General features: G+C 38.0%; 2 protein-coding genes across 2 annotated transcripts; both read left to right on the top strand.

The window, feature by feature from the left end:
- Positions 1 to 7,774: 7,774 nt before the first annotated feature.
- On the top strand, positions 7,775 to 8,722 carry LOC129553966 (olfactory receptor 51L1). Its single transcript, XM_055422634.2, has one exon. The coding sequence runs from the start codon at positions 7,775 to 7,777 to the stop codon at positions 8,720 to 8,722; it is 948 nt and encodes a 315-aa protein (XP_055278609.2).
- Positions 8,723 to 15,892: 7,170 nt separating this feature from the next.
- Positions 15,893 to 16,834, top strand: LOC129553965 (olfactory receptor 51G2-like). Its single transcript, XM_055422633.2, has one exon. It carries the CDS (start codon positions 15,893 to 15,895, stop codon positions 16,832 to 16,834), a length of 942 nt encoding a protein of 313 aa, XP_055278608.2.
- The last annotated feature ends 8,000 nt before the right edge of the window (positions 16,835 to 24,834 follow it).

Raw genomic sequence — 24,834 nt, 5'->3', positions numbered from 1 at the left:
TGAAATATTCAGGCAGTTCCTAGGTACTACTATTCTTATCTTTAATTACATCTTCAACCATTGTGTTACTATAATCCTGTTGTCATGATGGAGAATTCTTAAAAGGTCATGTTCCCTTTCTTAACTATTTCTTTTCTGTAATTATTCTCTCTGGCAATCTCAAATTCTAATGATTGCAATCCTTCAATTGTTTCTGAGCTGTTGCAGCTGCTCAGTGAACTGGATTATCTGGATAGGACTCCACCTCCAACTTGCTATAATTATTTTCCTCTATCCAAACTACTTCTATTTCTAGGCTGTCTATAAAATTTAGTGATATTTATTCCCCTTAAGGATTAGATGTCAAGGAGAAAGACAATTAGAAAGAAATGCTTAAGAGTTTCCAGATCTGATAAAATAAATTACATCCATTAAAAGAAAAAGACCTGGCAGGTTTTTGAATACTGTTCAACTTAAGACGTTGGAAGACTCATTCATAGTAAGGCAATGAATAAACTTGTTACAGTGACTTAATACCATTGTGATATTTGTCTGCCTAAACGCTAATCCAGTTGTGTCAAGTCATAGAACTACTAGCAGAGAGCTATTTGTTAGACTTGGTCTTCTAATTCCCAAAATTTGCTCATGACACTAATCTGAAAGGAGTGAGATAAATGTTCAAAGAAAAACAAGTTTTATTCCAACAGATATTGTGCAAGAATGCAAGCTTGTTTGGTCTGTGTAATCATGCCATTAAATAGAGATTGGAAGTTCTGTCTCCAGGACAGATGTGTCACACTGCGAAAGCTAAGTGACCTGTTGGAGGAGAATGTTCCTTTGCTGCCTGGGGCCCCGCTTTGTCTGGTTTGTCTGTTAACCCTACCTGGTTCAGTCTCTAACATCAGCCTTCCTTGCTAATGCCTCTCCCCCCACTGTTAAGTTGTTCCTTTTTGGCCAAATGGAGACACTGATCCTCTTTCAATTTTCTTCCAAATGTTATCTAGCAAATCAATTTAAATACTTTGAATTTTGAGTTGTAAATCCTTCTATGCCATATCCTATAAATAACTCTGCTCATATCAGTTTTCTTAATATAATGAAAAACTACTTGACAACTGATCAACGAGAAAATGAAATAATAAGAAAATTTTCAAAAGCACATGATACACTCATCATTATCAACCTCTATTTGTCCTGAATTATATATATATATATATAAAAGCATGACTCTCTTTAGGTAATACTATACCTCTCTGGAAAAGCTATTTTTTTTTAAGAGACTTTAGAGGAAAGCAGAATACTGCACAGAAAATTTTCCAGTATGTTTTTCTTTCAGAAGGGCCTAAACAACCCAATTCTCTGGTTTTCAAAAATGTGAAAAATGTAGTTTAAGTAACACATACAGAATGGCTTTAAAGTTAGAATAAAGTTCACTATTTATATGGAAGTTATTAAATGAGACTGTTTATTTGTTCTTTGTATTAAAAGTAGAGTGATATTTATGTAGTTAGGATGGTAGTATTACCCAGACTGTTTCAGGTCTTGAGTATATCCTGAGACTGAAGCAGCTATTAAACAGTAAAAGCATAACAGCTTATTAGGAATAAGATACACATCTTCATGTTCTTCATTGATAAGATTCATAATTTGAACATGACAGCTTTCAGGTACTTACATATCAGGGTTAAACAAGAGATGAATTTAGGATGAAGCTACTTTAGTCCCAGTTGTTAGGCACAAGGGTTGATCATGACAGTATGATTCTAGTTTTCCTATGCTGTCACCGTTTTAGTAGAACTGAGGTGAGACCTCTGGGGATGATAAATCAGGAGATAGTACCCAGAGACTGAAAAGTCCACAGGTAAGTCTTGAGATGAGTTAATTCACAGAGAGGTCAACTGAATTCCCATTTTGCATATGCATTAGCCATTTATGGTTAACGCCCTACAAGGCTTCCTTATTCCATGAAGCAGAATGGACAGACAGAGCTGGAGCTATATCATGGAGGCTGCTTTAGGGTCTGTAGTCAGATCCATGTTTTGTTAGGCACATGCAATTTTTATAAAATCTATTTGTGTTCTTTGGTGTATGTATATGTGTGTGTATTACAGGTAAAAATTGCATGCTTTAATAGTTAAAGCTTCCCAACTTTGGACAAATGATTTAACTCTGAATTTTAATTCCCTAATCTATAAAATGAGGAAAAATACAAGAACTCATGCAACTGGCTTGTGATACTTAAAGGCTGGTAAAAGTGGCTGCTCTTACTATTGCAGTTATCATTTTGATAATTATTACTATGCCTATTTTCAAGGTTTCCTGATGCTTCTTGCTGAGGGTGCTTTGCAATCATATTAGGAATCACAAGTACCAGTCCAAAACAACGCTGGTTATCAATAGTCTGAGACTGTCACAAAACATCAATAAATATAATAAAAGATACAATGTTTGGAAATAAGGGATAAAAAAGCTAGCATTACTTATGGAGGTGTGATTGGTACAAAGTAAGGCCTAAGTGTTATACAAACAATTCACTGGATGTAAAAATAAACAATATTTTTTCATAAAAAGATCAAATATAAATTTATTTTACTTTTATATATCAGTACAAAAGATTTAGAAAAAGATAATTTTAAATGCTCTTCACATAATGATAAATTAGTACAAACACAATAATAAATCTGATATAAGAGGTGGTGCTAATGGTAAAGAACCCTGCCTGCCAATGCAGAAGACATAAGGGGTGCAGGTTCAATTCCTGGGTCAGGAAGATCCCCTGAAGGAGGAAATGCAGTATTCTTGCCTGGAGAATCCCATGGACAGAGGAGCCTGGCGGGTTACAGTCCATAAGATCGCAAAGAGTAGGACATGACTGAAGCGACTTGGCACACACACTTTCACAATATAAAATATATATTATCTTTTTAATGTTGACCTGAAATAAATGATCTGACAAGTATTTTTCCAGCCAAAATGAGTTTGTTCAGGATCATCAGAAAATTGTGATTCAGGGGCTTCAAACATGGTGAGCCATGTGCAAGTTTCCGTATGGCAAGGAAAGAAAAAAGCTTTTATAAGAGAGAAAAAGGAAAATGGGAAAGCTATTGTGAAAAAAAAGAGTCCATGACTTTTCATTAGCTAAGTCCTTGTCAGGAAAGAAGAGTAGTTTTTCTTCATCCTCTTGGGCTCTCCTATCATTGCAAGGCAGGAGAGCTCCCTTGTCTGGTCTCCCAACTCTATTTAATTGATTTTTCTGTAGTAAATTTTTTATATAGCAGAAAATTATAAAATGGCACTGAGAAAAAATAAAAACTTTAATTAATTGAGGTCGATATTCTTGGATTCAGATTTTGATTCTTCCAAAATTTGTTATAGATTTAACACATTTCAGTAAAAGTCCCCATATATACCTTGTGTAAATTGATTCTGTTTCTAAAATCTATAAATAAATTCAAAGAGGTAGATAACCAAGATATAAGCTAAGAAAAAGAATGGATTGGAAAACTACTCCATTCTAAACACTATGGAAATTGTAATGAACCAGAGAATGGGATTTGCCTTTACAGAGCTTAGTGTGGAGACTTGAATCCTCTCAGGGCTTAATGTATGATCATGAAACACATAGCTAATGAAAAACTCTGCTCAGGGAGAAGCAGGAAATACCTTATAACAGAAGGGGGTTAGGATATTATCATGAATTTATTCTCATATGCTCTTTAGAAAAGTGAAAACTCTGGGTCATCCCCGCACGCCAGCCCCGAGCATCCTATAACATGCATCAACCCTGAACTAGTGATTCATTTCACATATGACAACATACGTGTTTCAATCTCATTCTCCCAAATCATCCCACCGGAGGAGGGAGGTGGGAGGGGGGTTCAGGAGGGGGAACTTATGTAAACCCGGGGAGAATTCATGTCAATGTATGGCAAAACCAACCAATATAATATTGTAAAATAATTTGCCTCCAATAAAAAATAAATTACTTAAAAAAAAAAAAAAACCTGCTTGAACATAAAAAAAAAAAAAAAAAGAAAAGTGAAAACTACTAGATTTGAAAGGATTGGGAGAGGTATGTGGATAAACGTAGTGGCATATTTTTACAAATTTCAAGATCACATGCTTTTGATACAGCTTTTGATAGAGTTAAGGGCTGTTTATATTAATTTCATCTCTAGGGATCCAGTTGGCTCTGAAACCAACCCCTAAGCTTCTATCTCAGGTGAAACCAGGAATATATAGAGAGATGGTATAAACATTTAAGCCTCACTATTCATAGAATCAAAGGTTTTCAAGACCTCAGGTATGTGGAGAATCAAAATTATAGCCTCTGGAATCCGTTCAAGTTTGATCTTCAGAAGAGATCAAATGTATTCTTAGGTGAGAAATAAAGCAAAGAGAGCAAAAATAAAAGCACAGAAATACAAAGAGAAATGAGAAGAAATATAAAGATAATAGCAAGGCTGAAAAAAATAAAGAAACAACCAAAATAGAATGTGACTTTTCCTGCAGTGGAGGAAAGTTTAGGCAGAGAAAATCAGTATGGAACTGAAACATTGGGAAATGAGTTACTGGTTGTATGATTAGGGATTCATATTGATATAATTGGCTTATTTGAAAATTTCAAAATTTTTAATAACAAATAAATAGTGGGTAGATTTTGGCACAGTTTAAGATACAAAGATTAAAGAGAGCAAAAATCATTGAAAGAACAACGTGTAATTTATGAAGAATGAAAACAGAAGGGTCATTGTCTTTAGAGGTAAACAATTTTGAAGTATATGTCATATCTTAATATCCTACTTCACTATTTATCAACAATTTTAAGATAGGTTGGTCAGTGAACAAGTAATTGAAGACTAGGCAAGATGCTAGAGAGGCTATAATAAAATGGTGTTCTTATCCTCCGTGGTTCTCCCTTAACTGTTTGGAATAGGTAACTGTATTTCATGAGTCTTTTCTACCCTTTGAAATAATCTTGTCATTGGTCAATCTCTTCCTACTATTTATTTTTCACCTCACCATGATTAAATTGCATTAAAATAAACAAAATGACCCAAAGAATTATGTTTAATGAAATGTATTGAATGTCAGAAGAAAATGTACAGAAAAAGGGCAATAATGAAGGGACTGAGAAAAAGTGAAACACATCATAGGCAAGTCAGTAAGAGAAAAAGGTAAGAAAAATAGAGTGTAAATAGGGATGTTCCTGCCTGTCCCAAAATTAAATCTATGGACCAGCCAACCACTGAAGTTTTCTAAAGCTGCAGTTTGCACTGAGAGGATCTAGGGCATGGAGAAAAATATTTGAAAAGAACAATCATTCACCTTACTTTTTGTAACTTCTCTGAGAATTAAAGAAAATGTGATTTATATTAAGGTTAGAAGAGTAAAAGGAAAATGCATAGAATAATTTTTGGCATAGGGAAAAATAAACCACCTTCTAATATGACCACAATATAATCTTTGTATGTGTGTGTTCTATATTTGTACTTCTATGTTAATATCTAGAGCCTTTTGATAAGTTGAGATTTAAATAGAAATTAAAGCAAAATTTTTGAATAAGGAAGAATAAAGAAATTCAATGAGAGTTTTTAGTAGATTTTGCAGATTAAGCAAAAATTATTGCTTGAAGGTAAGCAAAAATAAATGTGTTGGACAATTATTCTGCCTGGTAAATGCAGAACGTGGTGAGTGGCTGACTGCTTAATCTTAAACAAGAGAGCTAGCGAAGGCTCAGCATAAACTGCTTGGGGCCGGAAAACAGTAGCAGAGAGATGTCCAACTCTAAGAGGACAGAGATGACTGAATTGGCGGAAAAGGGAGAAAGTGACAAATCTTTCTTATTCCACGAAGAGAAAGTTTGCTTGTTATTTCCTTCTGTTCCTCATTATAGATGCCAGGCCAAAGTTCTCTTTGGAATTACAGACTGTTGAGCCTGAGAACTTTCAGTTTTTAAGCTGTCAGACACTAAGGGTCTACCAAGAAGCATGAGGGAGAAGCTGAGACATTGTAGCAAAGATATCTGAAACTGACAATATTTAGACTCTAAAGGGTGAGGCAAGTGAAGAATCTTCTCTAGGACAGTCAATAGGCTTAGACAGGGCGAAAATAAAACAGAGAACTGAAGGGGCTGGTTATCCCATAGGGCTTAGCTTCTGTGCCCAATGCCGTCAGTCAAGGGTATGGCATACACAGCATTAGTAGAGGCAAGCACAATGAAGATTGTTCAGGGAAAGTAAAGCCAGACATTGAAATTGCATTTTCCAAAGGGAAAAAGAACTTGTTTGTTATTGAAAGCCAAAGCCACTGATGGTAAATGCCTTGGACTGCATTGATGGGCTTGCTATGGGTTCCCAGAGGTAGGTGCCAAAGCATCATAAAATTAGGAAAACAGTTACGATTTTCTAAAAATGTTTTATGGAAGTATAGTTGAGTTACATTGTTGTCTAATTTCAAGTGTGCAGCAAAATGAATCAATTACACATATACATATAACCACTTTTTTTCTTTTTTAAAGATTCTTTTGCCATATAGATTATTGTAGGGTATTGAGTAAAGTTCCCTGTGCTATACAGCCGGTTCTTATTAGTTATCTATTTTACATATAGTATTGTGTATATGTCAATCCCAATCTCACTATATATCCCTTCCCCTCACTTATCCCGTGGTAACCATATTTGTTTTCTATATATGTGTATCTACTTCTGTTTTTTATAAATAAGTTCACTTTTACCTTTTTTTCCCTCAGATTCTACATATAAGAGATACGATGTTATATTTGTCTTTGTGTCTAATTTACTTCACCAAATATGATAGACTCTAGGTCCATCCATGTTGCATTATTTTGTTCTTTTTTATGGCTGAGTGATATGCCACTGTACATATGTACTACATCTTCATTATCCAGTAATACTTGATAGAATATTTTGTAAAATATGATTATGTAGAAACCTCATTTAAAGAAAAAAAACCAAGCAAGAAATGATACATAGAAATAAAGAGGATATATTGCAAATTGTTACTAATTAAAGACACATGACGTGTACTAGATGTCTGAAGTAAATATATTTTAATATTATTTTGTGGGAAGGCATATAGGAAGAGCTTCAGAAATTACAGTGATCTTACGTTATGTATATATACATATATATTCCCTCTTACACACACATATATATATATATATATGAAAAGAGGGTGTAAAAGAGGGAATGCATATACATATGTATCCTTTTCCATTCCCTCTTTCCATATAATGCATGTTTATTTTACTATTAAAATATTATATATTTTCAATTTAAAGTATTATATATTATTAAATAAATATGAAATTAAATCAATGGTGAGTCCTTAGGGCCAAATCAGCTGTCAGGGATTAAAAGAATGCCTAGGATCAATAAGTGATTAATTCAAGAACATTACTGACAGAAAGCTTATGAAAATACATAGACATTTACTCTGAATTTTCTCTATTGTTATTTTATAATATATAGTAAATATTTCTTTCTCTACTCTTTCACTGTTTAATTTTTTAGTGTCTTCAATGAAAATCCATCAAAGCTCTTGTCAGAGATGACCAGACTTGTGGGGTACACACTGTTGTTCTAGAATTTGATGCTTTTGACTACTGGGAAATGTTTCTTACATAAGAACTGTAAGAGGTAACTCCTTCCTTCCTCTATGAGATTAGAGGAAAGGTGTATCATATACTGATTGTTCTGCTTATGTTCATCAGGGATAACTTTGAGTAATAAAGCAGGATAACAGAAAATATTCCTGTTTGTCAAGAGTCACCATGGTGGTCTGGAATAACAGTGATACTATGGAACCTATATTTATTCTGAGGGGTTTTCCTGGACTGGAGTATGTTCATTCATATCTCTCCATCCCATTCTGTCTTGCATATTTGTTAGCATATATTGGTAATGTTACCATCCTCTCTGTTATTTGGACAGAGTCCTCACTCCACCAGCCCATGTATTACTTTCTTTCTATGTTGGCACTAACTGACCTAGGTATGTCCTTGTCAACACTGCCCACCATGCTTGCTGTATTATGTTTGGATGTTCGGGAGATCCAGGCAAGTGCTTGCTATGCCCAGCTCTTCTTCATCCACACATTCACATTCCTGGAGTCCTCAGTGCTGTTGGCCATGGCCTTCGACCGCTTTGTTGCTATTTGCCATCCATTGCACTACACCACCATCCTCACCAACAGTGTAATAGGCAAGATTGGTTTGGCCTGCTTGTTAAGAAGCATGGGCGTTGTACTACCCACACCTTTGCTGCTGAGACGCTATCACTACTGCCATGTCAATGCCCTCTCCCATGCCTTCTGTTTGCACCAGGATGTTCTGAAGTTATCCTGTTCAGATGCCAGGATCAGCAGTGTTTATGGACTGTGTGTCGTTATTGCCACACTGGGCGTGGATTCTGTCTTTATACTTCTTTCTTATGTCCTGATTCTGAAGGCTGTGCTGGGCATTGCCTCTCCTGAGGAGCAGCTAAAGGCACTCAACACATGTGTGTCTCATATCTGTGTGGTGCTCATCTTCTTTGTGCCAGTTATTGGGGTATCAATGGTCCATCGCTTTGGGAAGCATTTGTCTCCCATAGTCCACATCCTTATGGCTGACATATACCTGCTTCTTCCCCCAGTGCTTAACCCTGTTGTCTACAGTGTCAGGACAAAGCAGATTCGTCTAGGAATTCTCTGCAAGTTTGGGCTAAGGAGGAGGTTTTAAGTACCTCTAACCTGTGGTTTTCCCACTGAAAATCACAAGGCAGCTTTTTAAGTAGATGAGAAGTACATTATTGAAGCCTGGTCATCTGGTTAAATTCCTAATTCTTTCCCTTCCTATATACATGATCTCAGATAATCATTAACCCTTAGGAAATTCATATTTTTCATAGCAAAATTGTAAGTATGACCTTTTCTATCCCCAAGGTAATTATGAGATATACGATAGACCATGTATGTAAAAGAGATTATTTTGAAAAAGTTTATTATTTGTTAATATTATTAAATTTCTATTAATGATTATAATAACTTTCATTATGTAATATAACTAAGTTCATAAGTTTCTCATGTTTATGATCTAAAATTCAGAAATCAATCTCTCTTTCTCCATTTTATTTTGCTTCTCATGCCAAAATGTTACAATATTGTTACAAAAATATTTCTGACTTTTGGGGGTAAGTTTGGAACTTGTCTTCCTGGGAGGACTTTGAACTGCTACAGTCACTGTTGGCTATGAAATAAGTCCTCACCTCATCATTGGTTGGTACTAACTGACCTAAGTATGTTCCTATCCACACTTCCCATCATGCTTGCTGTGTTATGTTTGGAGATAATCTTTGGGAGATCCAGGCAAGTGCTTGCTATGTCCAGCTCTTCTTCATCCACACATTCACATTCCTGGAGGCCTCAGTGTTGCTGGCACTGGGAGAAAGATGGGTTCTTTCTTCCAACCCCACCGTAGGTCTATCTGTTCCTTCAACTTGCCATCAAATTCTGGGGCAGACACATGGAGTTGCCCAAGAAATCCTGATAGCACATGTCTAAATACCTGGGCAAATGCGTAAGTTTCCTGTGCAGTACTCACAGCTCAGAATTCCATGTCTAAATCTGTGAGTGGATTGGGATTTATGCATGATAATCACTCTCATTTTTTAATAGTATCTTTTCCTCTTCTTCATATCTGCGTGGATTGCTAATATTAATGTCATTCTCAGTTCCCTTATTGTCGATAATTCGCTACTTTCCTTTCATTAAGTTGACATACATATGGTTCATCAGTGATATTTTATTATTCATATATATTCAGTTTCTTTTTAGCTGTATTGCAATTTTTTTTTCTCACAGGGTCATTACTACTATAATAACATGTCACTATGGGGCTAGTATTCCCCAATCAGCATGAATGTTCATAAAATATTTGTGAGTATAAACACTACTGTCTTTTCATGCTCCCAATAAATATATACTGAGAAACATGAAACACCTGTCATAGCAATTACTGCTTTCAATACTGTGGATATATAAAAAGTGGAATGGATGATCTAAATATTAAGAAATTAATATTTAATAGAAGTATAAATGTAGAAAGCTTAGAAAAATTAACAGAAATCATTGAAATATTGTTATTAAAGAGTGGCCAATTTTACTTGAGGATTAAGGAATCAGGTATTGTGGTAGCTGACAGCAGTGCCCCATGGGTCAAATTCAGTCCTACCTCCTGAACAAAGTGTGAAAGCAATCGGTATGCTTAAGCTGGTTTGTTTTGCCTTATGAAAGCTAACTGTGCATATCTCATTTCAACTCCACGTTCTATAATGTCACACTGGTAGTTTGAAGTTGGTCATGATGGGAGTATTTCCATAACAGAAATTAACAGACACTATACACCAGGGCTTTTCAAACTTTCCTAGAGAATGACAGTCCCTTTGCAGTTCGCCTGAAACTATTACAGCACTGTTGACTGGCTATACTCCAGTGCAAAATAAGAAGCTAAAAAAAAAAAAAAAAGACAAAAAACGATCTCACACATGTTACTCTAGAAGAGAAAGTACTTTGTATTTTACTCTTAATGACCAGTTAAGTCATTAAATGTTTACCAGCACACCACTGGACAAGGTATTCCAAGAAGAGGCAGCATGAAGGAAAAAAAAAAAGAGCACGTGTTAATAACATTCTCCAACTTCCAGGAGAAGTTTAAGACTTGGTGCAGGCACTACAGAGAACAGTATGGAGGTTCCTTGAAAAACTAACAATAGAGCTACCACTTGACCCTGAAATTCCACTTCCAGAGAAAAACCTGATCCAAAAAGATACATGTACCCGTGTTCATTGCAGCACTGCTTATAATAGCTGCTGCTGCTACTAAGTCACTTCAGTTGTGTCCGACTCTGTGTGACCCCATAGATGGAAGCCCACCAGGCTCCCCCATCCCTGGGATTCTCCAAGCAAGAACACTGGAGTGGGTTGCCATTTCCTTCTCCAATGTGTGAAAGTGAAAAGTGAAAGTGAAGTCGCTCAGTCGTGTCTGACCCTTAGTGACCCCACGGACTGCAGCCTACCAGGCTCCTCCATCCATGGGATTTTCTAGGCAAGAGTACTGGAGTGGCTTGCCATTGCTAAGACATATCAAAATATCCATCAGCAGAGGAATGGATGAAGAAGATGTGGTATGTACGTGCTTAGTCACTCAGTCTTGTCCGGCTCTTTGTGACCCCATAGATTGTAGCCCATCAGGATTCTCTGTCCATGGGGATTCTTCAGGCAAGAATACTGGAGTGGGTTGCCATGCCTTCCTCCAGGGGATCTTCCCAACCCAGGGATTGAACCCAGATCTCCCGCATTGCAGGTGGATTCTTTACAATCTGAGCCATGAGGGAAGCCCAGAAGATGTGGTATATATACATATATACAATGCAATATATTACTCAGCCATTGAATAAATGAAATAATGCCATTTGCAACATGGATGGAGCTTAACTTCCCTGATAGCTCAGATGATAAGGAAGGAGAACCTGGTTCAATTCCTCGGTCAGGAAGATTCACTGGAGGAGGGATAGACTACCCACTTCGGTGTTCTTGGGCTTTCCTGGTGGCTCAGCTGGTAAAGAAGCCACCTGCAATGTGGGAGACCACCTGCAATGCGGGATGGACCTAGAGAGTGTCATACTGAGTGAAGTAAGTCAGACAGAGAAGGAGACCCCTTATATGGGTAATCTAAAAAGACATGATGCAAATGAACTTAATATGTGTATTAAGTTCAGTAAACTGAAACAGAAACAAACTCACAGACTTAGAGAACAAACTTATGGTTGCCAAGGCAGGAGCAGGAGGGGGGAAATGATGGGAGAAAGTGATAGAGAGTTTGGGATGGACATGTACACACTGTTATATTTTAAATGGATAATCAACAAAAACCTACTGTATAGCACATGGAGCTCTGCTCAATATTATGTGATGGTCTGGATGGGAGGGAAGTTTGGGGGAGAATGGATACACGTATATGTTTGATTGAATCCCTTGGCTGTCCACCTGAAACTATTACAGCATTGTTAATTGGCTATATGCCAATGCAAAATAAAAAGCTAAAAACAAACAAACAAAAACCTCTCTCACATACTTACTCCAGAAGAGAAATGACTCTATTTTTTTATTGATAGCTGGACATTATGTACCAGGTAAAAGGAACAGCTTTAAATAGGCCCTTGTTAATGTGTGGTAAGGCATGGGGGAGGGAAAGTATCCTGTAGTCCTGTGATTAGGTCTCAGTCTTTCAGTGAGTCTAAAGAGTTCATAGAGCCCCTGGGCTGAGAACTTCATAAGTGTTTCTTTTTTTTTTTTTTAATTCTTTCCCTTACATGGTATAGGAAGGCTAGTACGGGCTAGAGTTAGGTATTCTTTCCTCCAGAACAGTTAGGAGCTGATAATGTCCCAGCAGTTTAGACTCTGAATAACTAGTTTCTCCCTATGACTGGCCTTCTTGAAAAGAGCAAGTGCTCTGGCATATTTCAAAATGGTCCCTTTCCCCCCTCTCCCTACAGGGAGCACAAGGAGATTTTTCTCACATTTACTGTGGAAACTTTGAAAAACTCCTGAAGGTAAATATCACAGTATTTAAGGGAACCCCTATTACAGGGTTCCCTTGGGATTTTTTAACTCTCAGACTTGTTCACTCTGAGTCCCTAGCACTCCATCAGTAACAGCTCAGGTTTCCTACCCCACCAGTTGTTCTCAGTTGCTGCTGAGCCTGGACTCCCAGATTGGGAATTTGTAATGATCATCTCTTTTTCCAGAGGAGTAGACAGTTTTCCGATGGCAGTGACATCATTTACCTTCCCTGGAGTTCACATTAAGAAAAAAGATTAGTCCTGAGGGAATGGACTAGTTAAAGGGGGACATGCCTTTTAGAGTATTTAAAGCACCAAAGTGTAGTGCTGATCAGGCACCTAGTTGGGCAGAGCCAAGAATCTTGAACACAAAAATATACTATCTTGGCTCTGGAGTTGCAAATGCCCTGCTCAGGACACCTATGCTTCCCTGAAAAACTATCTGCATCAGGATCCACTGTGTTTTTATTATTCTCTTATGCCTGGATTCAGTGGCTTTCTCTACCTACAAGAAATTCCGCACTTGGCAGACTGGAGATCCAGCCAACCTGTCTACACCTGAAAGAAGTCTTCAAAGGTGAAAAAATGGGCAACGAATTATTACCTAATATATTTGAAGAATTCAGGAAGTAGAAAGAGAAATCAAGAGATAAGATGACCATAGCTTGTGTGAAATCACTGTTTTGGTATAGGTCAGAGGTACAGATTGCCATGTCCCTGAAAGAGCCAAGCAATTGTCCTCAGAGGCTTCTCAGAAGAGCTCTGGAATGGTATTATTAACTCATGTCCAGGCATAGATAGAATATATTATGGGGATCCATGTACTAAAATCTCTGGTCTCTGAAAACACTGCTATCTGATATTAACTAAAAACTACAATGTTAAAAATGACAACAATGATGATTTGAGTATCCCCTCTATCTCACTCTCAAGTAAATCATGCACACTTAGCAATATTATTGGGTTGGCCAAAAAGATCATTTAGGTTTTTCCATAAGCTCTTAAAATACAAGCCAAAAAGATAATCAAGCAAAATGATTCTGAAGAAAAGCCCTGAGGAGTAACACCTTTATAAGTGATAACTTGGGCACTCTGGGTTACGCCTGATCTTGGTCACTGGTGCACAGGGCTGATGTGCTTAAGATTGTGGCTACTTCAGCGTTTCCATTACCATTTTGCTTCACTTAAGCCCCAAGTGTCTACTAGGTCTCAGAAACTGTGCCAAAATTTCAGATATATTACCTTAAATCTCTTAAATATTATATAAAGTTATACAGTTCCCAATTTTATGCTCAAAAATTTTCTTAATCTTCCAAAGTGACAGAGCTAGTGAATGACAATTATCTTCAAACTTTCTGTGACACTGGAGGAACAGCCACTGGGAGCTGATTGCTTACGTCTGTATCAGACGGACTCCTCTATGGAAAATGGAATAGGAATATCCTAAGTGAGAGACTTTTCTACAAAGTAGGAGAAAGTGATCTTAGAGGGAAGACCTGGAATATGTGGGCAGGATGGAATTTCTGAAGGTATTCAAAGATTTGAGGAAGGGTATCAAGAACAAAGAAAATAATTGTGCGTAAGACTCAAAGGAGCGACAGTTATCGTTCAGTGATGATAAAAGAGATCAGGAGAAATTTGTGATATAAAAAGGTAGGAAATAAAGGGAGATGTAAAAGACCAGTATTGCCTAATGATTAGTATAGTATATAAACCACAGGACAAGAATATATAAAGCAATTATTCTAACTGAATCTGTTCCTACAAAGGAAGGAAAATGGTATCAGAGAGAAAATTTCCTTTGATCCCTAAAGAGAGATAAGAAATTACTTTTTTTTTTTTAAAGTGGTTCAGTTCAGCTCAGTTCAGTTCAGTCGCTCTGTCATGTCCAACTCTTTGTGACCCCATGGACTGCAGCACTCCAGGCCTCCCTGTCCATCACCAACTCCCGGAGTTCACTCAAACTCATGTCCATCGAGTCGGTGACCATCCAGCCATCTCATTCTCTGTCGTCCCCTTCTCCTCCCGCCCCCAATCCCTCCCAGCATCAGAGTCTTTTCCAGTGAGTCAGCTCGTCGCATGAGGTGGCCAAAGTATTGGAGTTTCAGCTTTAGCATCAGCACTCCCAATGAGCACCCAGGACTGATCTCCTTTAGAATGGACTGGTTGGATCTCCTTGCAGTCCAAGGGGCTCTCAAGAGTCTTCTCCAGCACAGAAAACTATAAAATGTAATTAAATTAGTGCAACAGGGTAGATTGGGGACCATATGACAGCTATATAGTACAAATATGGTCAAATTTTTCACTTTTTGTTGAAATGTCTTTCTTATGTCTTCTAAGATTATGTCCAAGATCTTTATATTTATGCATAAATTCCATCAGAAATTTTGGTCCATATATGCAGTCTTAATTCCAATAACCATCTGAAAAGCCTTCCTATCCTGTGCATATGTGCTAAGTCGCTTCAGTCCTGTCCAACTCTTTGTGACCCTGTGGACTGTAGTCTGCCAGATTCCTCTATCCATGGATTCTACAGGTAAGAATACTGGAGTGGGTTTGCATGCCCTCCTCCAGAGGATTTTCCCAGACCAGGGATTGAATCTGCATGTCCTGAGGCTCCTGCATTGCAGGCAGATTCTTTACTGCTGAGCCATGGGGGACTTCTGTCCCTTACCTATAGCTTTATTCAATTATATTCACTTACACTATTACCTCTCCGCATTTACATGTGTGTCGATCAGCATAGACCACCCAAAACAGTCCTTTGTTTCCATCTAACTCATGTTTGTCATTTGAGACCTAATTCAAAAATTACTTCTAGCAAATCTTCTCTGACCTCTCTGCATCGTTAGTTTCCTCTTTCTGTATTTTAAAGGACCTTGCATTAAACTAACACTTTATTTTAATTTTAGCTCTCTCTTTCCACTAGATTGTAAGTATCTGAAGGTATTTCTCATATTAGGTTGGCCAAAAGGTTCGTTTGGGTTATTCTGCAAGATGTTAGGGAAAAATATGAATGAACATTTTTGCCAAACAAATATATTTCTCTATATTTTCACTTACCCATATTTCCTTTAATAAAATATGTTCTCGATAAATGCACAATGAAGAAAATTAAATACGTTGTAAAATAAGAAATATAGTTGGTAATTATACATAATGAGCATAGGAGTGATTGAAAATAGTAAACAGAGCAAGATACATCAAAGTGTTGTTTCTTTGTGCATTTCACCCTAATTGTTCTGTGTTTTTGTCTCCCCACCTAGACTGAAGGTGCCTCCATCAGCAGAATGTCTGTCTTCAATGACTCTGTCCTATACCCCTGCTTTCTCCTGACAGGCTTCTCAGGCCTTGAAAACAGATATGGCTTAATTTCCCTCCCTATTTTCTTAGCTTATGCCACCTCAGTTGCAGGGAACATTACAATTCTATTTATCATCAGAACTGAGCCTTCCCTCCACCAACCAATGTATTACTTTCTATCAATGCTGGTGTTTACTGATCTGGGCCTATCCACTACAACCTTGCCTACCATGTTCAGCGTTTTCTGGTTCCATGCCCGGGAGATCTCTTTCAATGGTTGTCTGGTCCAGATGTACTTCATTCATGTTTTCTCAATTATTGAGTCAGCTGTGCTTTTGGCTATGGCCTTTGACCGCTTGGTAGCAATCCGAGCACCATTGCGTTATGCAGCCATTTTAACCAAGGACGTAATCATTGGGATTGCTTTGGCAATCACTGGAAGGGCTTTGGCTTTGGTCTTCCCAGCTTCCTTCCTCTTAAAAAGGCTTCAATATCGTCCTGTCAATATTCTCTCCTACCCCTTCTGCCTGCACCAAGACCTCATCAAGACAACTGTATCCAGCCATCGGGTCAGCAGCATCTATGGCCTCATGGTGGTCATCTGCTCCATGGGACTTGATTCAGTCCTCCTCCTCCTTTCCTATATCCTCATCCTTGGCACAGTTTTGAGTATAGCCTCCAGGACAGAGAGAGTGAAAGCTCTTAATACCTGCATCTCTCATATCTGTGCTGTACTCACTTTATATACACCAATGATTGGACTATCTATGATCCATCGCTATGGGCAGAATGCTTCTCCAATTGTCCATGTATTCATGGCCAATGTCTATTTGTTGGTGCCACCCCTCATGAACCCCATTGTCTATAGTGTCAAGACCAAGCAGATTCGTGACAGAATCCTCAAGAAATTCAACCAACAGAAAGTTTGAAAGAAACTCTAAAACACACCTTTCTCTTCCCCCTCTTTATGTTAATGATTTCATATTAATCTAGATATTTGATTTTAAATATTAAAACTGATATTTTGTTTTTAAGATAATGGTAGTATTATGTGAGTATGTGCTCAAATGTGTCTGACTCTGCCATCCCATGGACTGTAGCCCTACAGGCTCTTCTGTCAATGATATTATCCAGGCAATAATACCAGAGTGGATTGCCATTTACTGGGTTTCCCTGATAGCTCAGTTGGTAAAGAATCAGCCTGCAATGCAGGATATCTCGGTTTGATTCCCGGGTCATGAAGATCTGCTGGAGAAGGGATAAGCTACCCACTCCAGTATTCTTGAATTTCCCTTGTGGCTCAGCTGGTAAAGAATCTGCCTGCAATGCGGGAGACCTGGGTTTGATCCCTGTGTTACAAAGATCCCCTGGAGAAGGTAAAAGCTACCCACTCTAGTATTCTGGCCTGGAGAATTCCACGAACTGTATAGTCCACAGGGCTACAAAGAGTCAGACACAACTGAGCAACTTTCACCTTCACTTTCACTTGCCATTTCCTACTCAAGGGTATTTCCTTGACCCAGGGATCAAACCCACATCTCCTGTATCTCTTTCATTGCCAGGTGGATTTTTTACCACTGCATCACCTGGGAAGTCCAATAGTATTATAGTAGTATGATAATACAATAATAGTAACCTATATTTTTTCACTATACAGAATAAAAGCATGGTTTTGATTTATATTCATATTGACATACTAGAGAATATGCTCACTAAATCCAGGTTAGACTATTCTTAACAGAACTATGATTTTAATAATTAGCAGTAAATGTTTACGAGACTAAAAGGGTCATCAAGACAACATTCTAGTGAAGTTATTAGTTATAATTTGTAAAGTCCTTAATTTATGAAAAGGATTTGGATTTTAAGATGACTTCAAGTATAATATAGGGGCTTCCCTCATTGTTCAATTGGGAAAGAATCTGCCTGCGAAGCAGGAGATCCCATTTCGATTCCTTGGTCGGGAAGATCCGCTAGAGAAGGGATAGGCTACCCACCCTAGTATTCTTGGGCTTCCCTTGTGGCTCAGCTGGTAAAGAATCTGCCTGCAATGTGGGAGACCAGGGTTTGATCTCTGGGTTGGGAAGATCCTCTGGAGAAGGGAAAGGCTACCCACTCTAGTACTCTGGCCTGGAGAATTCCATGGACTAAGTCCATGGGGTTGCAAAGAATTGGACACAACTGAGAGACTTTCACTTCAAGTATAATATAGACTCTATAGTCTACATCAAAAATAGTTCCCACAGAATTGACCTTAATATACGAATATTTTAAAGTATTTTAAAAATCTTTGTTTAAGAGAGAAGAAAACATTTCCATCAGGAAAGACCTCTATTAAAAGAAAATTATAACTGAATGAATATCAGTACACTTTCAAAATCATAAAAGAAAGAAAACTTGGGCCAAAATAATTGAACTGATTTGGTTAGCTCTCAAATAATCCGGAAACCATAAGTTCTGGAACTTATGTATAGGAACCAGGAAGGCCTTTCTTCTCTGAGTGGTATAGATACTTCTGAGACCCAGATTTTCATCCATTTTCTGCTTGGTTTTGACCTATTAGCTATTGAAAAAAATATGTTAAAGTCTCCAAATATCATAGTGGATTTCTCTATTTTTCCTTATCATTCTATCAGTTTTACCTTAGAATTTAGTGCTTTGTTGTCTCGTGCATAGATATTAAGATTTATTATCTTTGAAACTATTTTATCAAAATGTAATATACCTGATATTTATCTCTGATACTTGTTCTCATTTTCTGAAATTAATATAGCTTATCCCATTTTCTTTGGACTAACTATAGCATTGCATATCTTTCTCCACTTCTTTACTTTAAAAAATGTATGGCTTTAGTATGGAGGTTATTTAAAAACTAAAAATAGATTTACCAGATGATCCAGCAATCTCAATCCTGGGCATATATCTGGAAAAGATGAAAACTCTAATTCAAGAAGATTCATGCATCTCAATGTTCATAGCAGCACTATTTACAATAGCCATGACATGGAAGAAACTTAAATGTCCATAGACAGAAGAATGGATAAAGATGTGTGAGACATATATATATATATATATATATATACACAATGGAATATATACTAAGCCATAAAAGAGAATGAAATCATGCCATGTGTAGCAAACATGGATGGACCTAGAGATTGTGATTATCATACTAAGTGATAATCAGACAGAAAGAGACAAGCATCATATCATATCACTTGTATATGGAATCTAGAAAAAAAATGACACAAAGGAACTTATTTACAAAACAGAAATAGACTCACAGATATAGAAAAATCTTAGGGTTACCAAAGGGGAAAGCAAGGTGGAGGGATAAATTAGGAATCTGGGATTAACAGATAAATGCTACTATATATAAAACAGATAACCAATAAGGGCCAGTTGCTTCACTCTTGTTCAACTCTATGCGACTCAATGGACTATAACCTGTCAGGCTCCTCTATCCACAGGATTCTCCAGGCAAGAATACTGGAGTGGATTGCTGTGCCCTCCTCCAGGGTATCTTCCCAACTCAGGGATTGAACTCATGTCTCTTATATCTTCTGCATTGGCATGCAGGGTCTTTACCATTAGTGGTACCTGAGAAGTTCCACTGTATATCACAGGAACTATTTTTAATATCTTAAAATAGCATACAATGAAAATTAATCTGAAAAAGAATATGTCCCAAGAAACCACTAATCTAATTTCTGGTCTAACAGATGTCCCTATTTTGGACTTTCCTATGAATGTAATTTGCCAACAAAAGTCCATCTAGTGAAGGCTATGGTTTTTCCAGTAGTCATGTATGGATATGGGAGTTGGACTATAAAGAAAGCTGAATGCTGAAGAGTTGATGCTTTTGAACTATGGTGCTGAAGACTCTTTGGATTCCCATGGACAGCAAGGAGATCCGACCAGTCCATCCTAAAGATCAGTCCTGGGTGTTCATTGGAAGGACTGATGTTGAAGCTGAAACTCCAATTTTTTGGCCACCTGATGAGGAGAGCTGACTCATTTGAAAAGACCCAGATGCTGGGAAAGATTGAAGGCAGGAGCAGAAGGGGATGACAGAGAATGAGATGGCTGGATGGCATCACCGACTTGATGGACATGAGTTTGAGTAAACTCCAGGAGTTGGTGATGGACAGGGAGGCCTGGAGTGCTGCAGTCCATGGGGTCACAAAGAGTTGGACATGACTGAGCGACTGAACTGAACTGAACTGAGGAATGTAATAATACATGATGTATTTTGTGGCTAACTTATTTTATTTAGCATACTGATGCATAAAGCTTCAGTACTTCAGTCACTTTTTATTGCTGAATGATTTTTCATTTTATGGTATTATGTAAATGGATTAAATATAGAACCTGCTTATTGACCTGTATATTGTTTACTTTTTTTTTATAGCAAGTAGGACTTTAATCTCAAGCTCACTGGCACCAAATTGAAATTCTTCACATGCACTCCCTTTCAATATATCCCACATAAACATAACTATAACCACACAGAGACTACCTGATTGGTATACTCACAAAGCTGACCCAACTTCTATTAGCTATAGATAAGACACATCCAGAAGCTATAAAAATTTCCAAATCACTGTTGCCCTTGAGGGCTCTCTGACCCAGTGACTACCTTCCATGAGAGTGAAAGATACTATCAAGAAACATAGTAGGGGAGCTTAGTTGCTCAGTTGTGTCTGACTCTTTGTGACCCATGGACTGTAGTCCTCCAGGCTCCTCTATCCCTGGAGTTCTCCAGGCAGGAATACTGGAGTGGGTTGCCATTCCCTTCTCCAGGGAATCTTCCTGACCCAAGGATCAAATCCAAGTCTCCTATATTGGCAGGCAGATTCTTTACCATCTGACCCATCAGGAAGTCTCAAGAAACATATGTCCCTGCCTAATTACCCATTTGTCTCAGGAGTTTCCTTGTTCTTTTCCCCTTGGAGTGGTGGCACTGATCACCACCCCGGGAAGTCCTGCTGTGTGGGACTTCCCTTACTACACAAGCTGTCCCAGTGCTGCCCAAGAAATCTAAAGTTGTGTTACTGCCATTTTATGGTTAAGACTTTTATGATCCCCAAATCCTCAAACTCAGTACAATGTATATCATACATTTTATCATTCAGATGGCTGATAACCATTTAATTTCACATTCTATTATAATGTGAAGAACTGACTCATTGGAAAGGACCCTGATACTGGGAAGGATTGAGGGCAGAAGGAGAAGGGGACAACAGAGGATGGGTTTGTTGGATGGCATCACCGACTCCATGGACAAGAGTTTGAGTGGGCTCCAGGGATTGGTGATAAATGGGGAGACCTGGTGTGCTGCTGTCCATGGGGTCACAGGGAGTCGGACACGACTAAGAGACTGAACTGAACTGATTATAATTCTAATATGTATATTCTTGTATATATTTTTGTGTGGGCACATTTTCATTTCTGTTAGATATTTAGAGTGGAATTCTTGGATTATACAGGAACTCTAAGCTTTACTGCTTAAAGAATTTTGCCAGACTTTTTCATAGCAGCTTCAAATTTTACATTCTCACAGTGGTTTGTGAAGATTCTAGTTTCTCCACCTTCTCAACAACACTTGTTTCATTTTTTAATTCTGTTTTAGTGAGTATGAAATGATATTTCATTGTGGCTCTGACCATCATTTCACTAATGACAAGCATTTTTTCATATTCATATTGGCTATCTGTGTATTCTCCTTAAAAAATGTCTATTCAGATCCCTTGGTTATTTTTAACTATTTTTTTTCTTTCTATTATTTTATATATTTTAGACATAAGGATCTTATCATACACATGATTATAGATATTTCCTCCCAATTTGGAGGTTATAATTTCATTTTCTTGGTGATATCCTTTGAAGCATAAAATTAGTTAATTTTGATGAAGGCTAATTTTTTTTTACTTTTGTAGGTCATGCTTCTGGTGTCCTAATAATCCTCTGCCAAATCTGAGATCATTAAAATTTTATTCTATGTTTTATTCTAAGAATTTTACAGCTTTATCTCTGTCATTAATACATTTGACTCACTTATAAGTTAATTTTTATGTATTGTGAACTAGAATTTTTATTTTTTTTTTAAATAAGACTATGTTCAGGTGGCAATACATCTCAAATTTATCTACAGATTCATTAAAACCGTATCAAAATCATAGTAGACGTCTTTGTGCAAAATGACAAGCATATTCTAAAACTCATATATTCTAAAAGAAATCAGTCCTGACTATTCATTGGAAAGACTAATGCTGAAGCTGAAGCTCCAATATTTAGCCACCAGATGCGAAGACTCATTGGAAATAACCCTGATGCTGGGAAAGACTGAAGGCAAGAGGAGAAGGGAAGGACAGAGGATGAGATGCTTAGATGGCATCATGACTTGATGGACATGAGTTGGGAGACTGGGAGCAGACTGTGACTCAATTCATGAACTACTTATTGCCAAATTCAGACTTAAATTGAAGAAAGTAGGGAAAACCACTAGACCATTCTGGTATGACCTCGATCAAATCCCTTATGATTATAGAGTGGAAGTGAGAAACAGATTTAAGGGACTAGATCAGATAGACAGAGTGCCTGATGAACTATGGACAGAGGTTCCTGACATTGTACAGGAGACAGGGAGCAAGATCATCTCCAAGAAAAAGAAATGAAAAAAGCAAAATGGCTGTCTGTGGAGGCCTTACAAATACCTGAGAAAAGTGGAGAGGCACAAAGCAAGGGAAAAAGGAAAGATATACCCATTTGAATGCAGGGTTCCAAAGAATAGCAAGGAGAAATAAGAAAGCCTTCTTCAGTGATCAATGCAAAGAAATAGAGGAAAAGAATAGAATGGGAAAGACCAGAGATCCCTTCAAGAAAATTAGAGATACCAAGGGAACATTTCATGCAAGGATGGGATCAATAAAGGACAGAAATGGTATGGACCTAACAGAAGCAGAAGATATTAAGAAGAGGTGGCAAGAATACACAGAAGAACTATACAATAAAGATCTTCACGACCCAGATAATCATGACGGGGTGATCACTCATCTCGAGCCAGACATCCTGGAACGTGAAGTCAAGTGGATCTTAGGAAGCATCACTTCAAAGAAAGCTAGTGGAGGTGATGGAATTTCAGTTGAGCTATTTCAAATGCTAAAAGATGATGCTGTGAAAGTGCTGCATTCAATATGTCAGCAAATTTGGAAAACTCAGCAGTGGCCATGGGACTGAAAAAGGTCAGTTTTCATTCCAATCCCAAAGAAAGGCAATGCCAAAGAACGCTCAAACTACCACACAATGGCAATCATCTCAGATGCTAGTAAAGTAATGCTCAAAATTCTCCAAGCCAGGCTTCAGCAATATGTCTACCGAGAACTTCCAGATGTTCAAGCTGGTTTTAGAAAAGGCAGAGGAACCAGAGATAAAATTGCCAACATCTGCCAGATCATTGAAAAAGCAAGAGAGTTCCAAAAATACATCTATTTCTACTTTATTGAGTATGCCAAAGCCTTTGACTGTGTGGATCACAAAAATCTGTGGAAAATTCTCCAAGAGATTGGAATACCAGACACCTGACCTGACTCCTGAGAAATCTGTATGCAGGTCAGGAAGCAACAGTCAGAAATGGACATGGAATAACAGACTGGTTCCAATTACGAAAAGGAGGATGTCAAGACTGTATATTGTCACCCTGCTTATTTAACTTATATGCAGAGTACATCATGAGGAATGCTGGGCTGGAAGAAGCACAGGCTGGAATCAAGATTGCCGGCAGAAATATCAATAACCTCAGATATGCAGATGACACCACCCTTATGGCAGAAAGTGAAGAGGAACTCAAAAGCCTCTTGATGAAAGTGAAAGAGGAGAGTGAAAAATTTGGCGTGAAGCTCAACATTCAGAAAACAAAGATCATGGCATCTGGTCCCATCACTTCATGGGAAATAGATGGGGAAACAGTGGAAACAGTGCCAGACTTTTTTTGGGGGGGGCTCCAAAATCACTACGGATGCTGATTGTAGCCATGAAATTAAAAGACGCTTCCTCCTTGGAAGGAAAGTTATGACCAACCTAGATAGCATATTAAAAAGCAGAGACATTATTTTGCCAACCAAGGTCCATCTAATCAAGGCTATGGTTTTTCCAGTGGTCATGTATGAATGTGAGAGTTGGACTGTGAAGAAAGCTGAGCGCTAAAGAATTGATGCTTTTGAAGTATGGTGTTGGAGAAGACTCTTGAGAGTCCCTTGGACTGCAAGGAGATCCAACCAGTTCATTCTAAAGGAGATCTGTCCTGGGTGTTCATTGGCAGGACTGATGCTAAAGTTGAAATTCCAATACTTTGGCCACCTCATGAGAAGAGTTGACTCACTGGAAAAGACTCTGATGCTGGGAAGGATTGGGGGCAGGAGGAGAAGGGAACGACAGAGAATGATTTGACTGGATGGCATCACTGACTCGATGGACGTGAGTTTGAGTGAACTCTGGGAGTTGGTGATGGACAGGGAGGCCTGGCGTGCTGTGATTCATGGGGTCGCAGAGAGTCGGACACGACTGAGCAACTGAACTTAACTGAACTTGCATGAGATGTTCCCTTGGTAGCTCTAATTTTCTCGAGAGATCTCTCGTCTTTCCCATTCTATTGTTTTCCTCTATTTCTTCGCATTGATTGCTGAGGAAGGCTTTCTTATTTCTCCTTGATATTCTTTGGAACTCTGCATTCAGATGGGTTTATCTTTCCTTTTCTCCTTTTCTTTTCACATCCCTTCTTTGCACAGCTATTTGTAAGGCTTCCTCAGACAGCCATTTTCTTTTTTTCATTTCTTTTCCTTGGGGATGGTCTTGATCCCTGTCTCTTGCACAATGTCATGAACCTCCATCCATAGTTCATCAGGCACTCTGTCTATCAGATCTAGTCCCT

The sequence above is a fragment of the Moschus berezovskii genome, chromosome 14, assembly GCF_049115385.1.
Source record: "Moschus berezovskii isolate FMDL1 chromosome 14, NW_MosBer_1.0, whole genome shotgun sequence".
Taxonomy (NCBI): Eukaryota; Metazoa; Chordata; class Mammalia; order Artiodactyla; family Moschidae; genus Moschus; species Moschus berezovskii.
The sequence above is the reverse complement of the archived record's forward strand: the minus strand, read 5'-3'. Positions and strand labels throughout refer to the sequence as shown.

What these genes read in the sequence shown, in the direction of transcription:
- LOC129553966 (XM_055422634.2), top strand. Translation starts at nt 7,775, where the DNA reads ATGGTGGTCTGGAATAACAGTGATACTATGGAACCTATATTTATTCTG.
- LOC129553965 (XM_055422633.2), top strand. Translation starts at nt 15,893, where the DNA reads ATGTCTGTCTTCAATGACTCTGTCCTATACCCCTGCTTTCTCCTGACA.